General features: G+C 40.5%; 1 protein-coding gene across 1 annotated transcript; it reads left to right on the top strand.

The window, feature by feature from the left end:
• Positions 1-682: 682 nt before the first annotated feature.
• On the top strand, positions 683-2,796 carry LOC118368817 (uncharacterized). Its single transcript, XM_052497255.1, has 5 exons — positions 683-1,024; positions 1,197-1,547; positions 1,652-1,783; positions 2,128-2,174; positions 2,327-2,796. Exons 1-5 carry the CDS (start codon positions 712-714, stop codon positions 2,456-2,458), a joined length of 975 nt encoding a protein of 324 aa, XP_052353215.1. The 5' UTR covers positions 683-711; the 3' UTR covers positions 2,459-2,796.
• The last annotated feature ends 2,067 nt before the right edge of the window (positions 2,797-4,863 follow it).

Here is a 4,863-nt window from a genome sequence, read left to right as displayed (position 1 = left end):
GTTGTGATATAAGCCCAAATGGTTGACACCTGCATTGCTTGCTGTTTGGGGTTTTAGGCTGGGTTTCTGTACAGCACTTTGAGATATCAGCTGATGTACGAAGGGCTATATAAATGCATTTGATTTGATTTGATTTGACAATGTCATAGCATGCAAATTCCAAAATGGTCACAAATTTGAGTCTCTTACACAACTGTAGCTGAAGTGATAAATAATAAGTGAAACCGTGCTTCAAAAATGTGTCCTCAATTTGTACAAATCTAAACGATGAGATTCTACCTGTAGGACAATTCTGAAACTCTGAACTGTACAAGATACACGTAAAGACCATTGTCATGCCTGAGTGAGGCGTAAACAAATATGATGCGGTCCAGTTCGACCAATCACCTGTAACTCCATTGTTGAAGTGTTGTCTACATGGGTGGACTCTTTCCACTTAAGACCCAAGTAGTGAAGAGCTGACAACTTTAAAGATGATCGCACTGTGTCTGATATTTCCACTTCTGTAGAGATGGGTAAGTCAATATTTTACATTTCTCTGCTTATGTGATGTCCACACTTGATTTGGAGACACAAGGAATCCAATTATTGTTCTACAGACATTTTGACAATCCAAAGTTGTAATTGAGATATGTAACAGCTAATATATAATAATGTTCTCTAGTTCATGGACTAGCTGAATCCTCATCCATCAGTAAGAAGAATGGTCTCATGTCAGCCAACGTTGGAGACACAGTGGTTTTGCTCTGCTTCAACAAAGGCGACGTGGGAGTAATGTTTTCCTGGTACAAGCAAAGTTTTGGAAATATTCCTCAGCTCATCTCAACCATCTATAAGTATGACAGAAATGCAACATTTTACCATGAGTTTAAGAATAACCCTCGCTTCTCAGTAGAAGGTGGCCAAGGAAAAAATCACCTAATGATAGCAGATGTGGAACTCTCTGATTCAGGCACATACTACTGTGGAAGTGCTTTTGGAAACAATGTGGAGTTTGGACAAGGAGTCATTCTCATCATAAAAGGTAAAGAGAAAGTTATTATTATGATTATTTTTTTGTAAATCTGAATTTACTGGTGTAAATATGATGCATTCACTGAATAAGATGCGATCTTCATTGAATCAATTTTGATTTATAACACTTGCCATAGGGATACGCTAGAGACATTAAATGTGTTTATTGACCTTCTTGTCAGGTTCCGGGTCCAGAAATATGCCTGTTATACATCAGTCTGTGTCTGAGTCAGTCCAGCCAGGAGATTCTGTGACTCTGAACTGTACAATACACACGGAGACCTGTGCAGGAGAACACAGTGTCTATTGGTTCAGACATGGCTCAGGAAAATCCCATCCAGGAATCATTTACACCCATGGAGACAGGAGTGATCAGTGTGAGAAGAGCCCTGAGGCTGGGTCTCCTACACAGAGTTGTGTCTACAACCTCCCCAAGAGGAACCTCAGCCTCTCTGATGCTGGGACTTACTACTGTGCTGTGGCCTCATGTGGGGAGATACTGTTTGGGAACGGGACCAAGCTGGATGTTGTCCGTAAGTGTTACTTCTGATATTCTTTCATGGTGCTGTGAAGAAACTCAATGTCTGGTGGAGCAAAATGTCCTGAATCTCCTCTATCACTGTCTGAATTTCTACAGATGGTTGTAAGGAGGACCGTGTTCTCTTGGTGTACTGTCTGGGTGCAGCGTTGGGTCTGTGTTTCATCATCATCATTGTCCTTGGTTGTGTTTTGTATAAGATAAGCAGGGGAGAATGTGAACAGTGCAGAGGTAAGTCTTATCAATGTGCACAATATGCTGAAACTGTTGGTACAGGGAACATGACATGTTTTGATCATAAAACTTGACTAATTAATTGTTTGATTATAATTATGATGTTGATGATGTTGTTGTTGTTGATAATGATGTTGTTGTTGTTGTTGTTATTGTTGTTGTTGATGATGATGATATTGTTATTGATGATGATGATGTTGTTGATGATGATGTTGTTGATGATGATGATATTGTTATTGATTATGATGATGATGATGATGATGATGATGATGATGATGATGATGATGATGATGATGTTGTTATTGTTGTTGTTAATGAGGATGATAATGTTTCATTAAAAGGGGCGCCCCCTCAGCCAAGTACTCCGGAGGTCCCCAGTCATAACCAGGTACACAGACCTTGCATTTGTTTAGCTGTCGATGAATACATTTTTTTTCATTCAATCAAAATATGAAAATTTACACTTTCAATTTTTGCTTCGCCATTAATGTTTTAGTCTAATACCAAATATTTGGATTTTATTGTTGTTATTCCTCTCAGGATCAAGATGTTGACACACTCCATTACGCCGCTCTGAAAGTCGTCCACAAGAAAGTGAAGGCCGGGAGAGAGAGGAGCGCCATGGAGAGAGACACTGTTTACTCTGGAGTGAGACGCCAAAACATGGACTGAAATGTAGACTTTTGCTCTTTAATAACTTGCATTGATGTTTTGTGTTTCCCACCTTATATAGCTTTATATATCAGGGAAGTTTTCATTTTCATTTCATTGTCTTAAAAGAAAACATGGACTGAAATGTAGACTTTTGCTCTTTAATAACTTGAATTAGTTGTATGTGTTGCCCACTGCATAAAGCTTAATATATCAGGGAAGTTTTCATTGTGTCTTACAAGAAAACATGGACTGAAACGTCAGCGTTGCCTCTTTATCAACTTGAATTGCTTGTATGTGTTTCTCACTGTATAAAGCTTTATATATTAGTGAAGTGTCTTTCAATGCCTTGTATTCTGTCAAATTCCTTTTTACATTGGTAATGTTGTGCAGATTAAATACAATACTAAACTGCTGTCATACAGAGGTATTGTGTGATTTGCCGGTTTCACTGGTGGGTTTGCAGGGAAGAACAATAACACCACAACTGATTTTGGGCAACAACATCAGAGTCGATTGAGGTTTATGCTCAATGTAACATTATCTCATCCTGATGACAAGATGTGCATATATGCATGCATGGAGTCCATTCTATTGACTAACTCTTTCAGTCATCTCTCCTTTGTAAGCTGTATCCTGTATCACATCTCTCTGTGGTGTTCTGAATGCCCCTAAATAGATTTTCCACTCATGTAAACTCATCTCTAACCCCCAGCAATGACCGTCAGTCCTTACCACATGCTCTCTACACACACCTCAGTGCATCAAAACCACAACACACCCATGTCACTATGGGCCCATTTCAGGAAATACACACCTCTTTTACACACTCCTTTCTTACGCACTTCCCAGTAGTTAGTATTCAGACTTACCTATGCAGGATGTAACAGGCTTTGCAGATCGCTTGTGTTTGTTGAATAAATTAAATTTAACCGCTGAAAACCCTCCCACTTACTGGCCAAGTGAATTTCTCATGGAGTTTTCATTCAATCAGGTATTAAGTACGTTTGTTTACAACTATCCCTACATTTGGTGTACCTTTAATTTGAATTTCTCGCCAGACTCACTAGAATATAGAGAGGGAACGGTTCCTAATATTAGGGATTTAAGAAAGCCATGTAAATATACACATATTTGTCTCCTTTTCAGCACCACTTGGTAGATAAAACATTTTATCTGATCTTGAATATTATTTAGGGTTAGGAAAGTATTCATGAATAAACTCAAACTGGTTTGGAGACCCTTTACACACTAAATGTATTGGTGAATCAAAATACAGGTAGTTTGATTCATACTGAAAGTTGCCATGTTCAATTGTTCAATCCATGAAATATTGGAAGGTGAGAGAAGTGTACAATAGGGGTTGACCAGTAGTTCTATAAGTCTACCCTAATAATCCTTACTGATCATGGAACTGTGATGAAAGTGGTCAGGTCGTCGTCAGGCTCCAGGTCTAAACTTCCACGTGTAGTCAGTGTTCCATAATGATTCAAATAGGTTAAATGTTCCAGACTATTTCAAAACTTGTCATACATTAGCCTAATATGATCCACCATTTCTTGTGATCCTCAGGAACAAGGGCCGAGAACAGGTCACGTCACGTTAAGGGAGAAATAACTTAGTGTCCTGCCTAGCAGTAAAATATACAATGTTTGTACAGATGCTTTTAACCAGGGAAAGGTGACCGGAAACATGACCGAATACAAACAGTGTAGCTATTCCCTCCGCAAGGCAATCAAACAAGCTAAGAGTCAGTATAAAGACAAAGTAGAGTCACAATTCAACGGGTATGTGGCAGGGTCTACAGGCAATCATGGATTACAAAAAGAACCAACCAAAACCTGCTGACTCTCCTTCACTGCAGCCAACATTTAAACGTGTTAAACCTCGCAAGGCTGCAGGCCCAGACGGCATCCCCAGCCGCGCCCTCAGAGATTGCGCAGACCAGCTGGCTGGTGTGTTTATGAACATATTCAATCAATCCTTATCCCAGTCTGCTGTTCCCACATGCTTCAAGAGGGCCACCATTGTCCCTGTTCCCAAGAAAGCTAAGGTAACTGAGCTAAACGACTACCGCCCCGTAGCACTCACTTCCGTCATCATGAAGTGCTTTGAGAGACTAGTCAAGGACCATATCACCTCCAGCCTACCTGACACCCTAGACCCACTCCGATTTTCTTACCGCCCAAATAGGTCCACAGACGATGCAATCTCAACCACACTGCACACTGCCCTAACCCACCTGGACAAGAGGAATACCTATGTGAGAATACTGTTCATCGACGACAACTCAGCATTTAACACCATAGTACCCTCCAAACTCGTCATCAACCTCGAGACCTTGGGTCTCGACCCCGCCCTGTGTTGCTGGGTACTGGACATCCTGACGGGCCGCCCCCAGGTGGTGAGGGTAGGTAACAACATCT

The sequence above is a fragment of the Oncorhynchus keta genome, chromosome 35, assembly GCF_023373465.1.
Source record: "Oncorhynchus keta strain PuntledgeMale-10-30-2019 chromosome 35, Oket_V2, whole genome shotgun sequence".
Classification (NCBI taxonomy): Eukaryota; Metazoa; Chordata; class Actinopteri; order Salmoniformes; family Salmonidae; genus Oncorhynchus; species Oncorhynchus keta.
The sequence above is the reverse complement of the archived record's forward strand: the minus strand, read 5'-3'. Positions and strand labels throughout refer to the sequence as shown.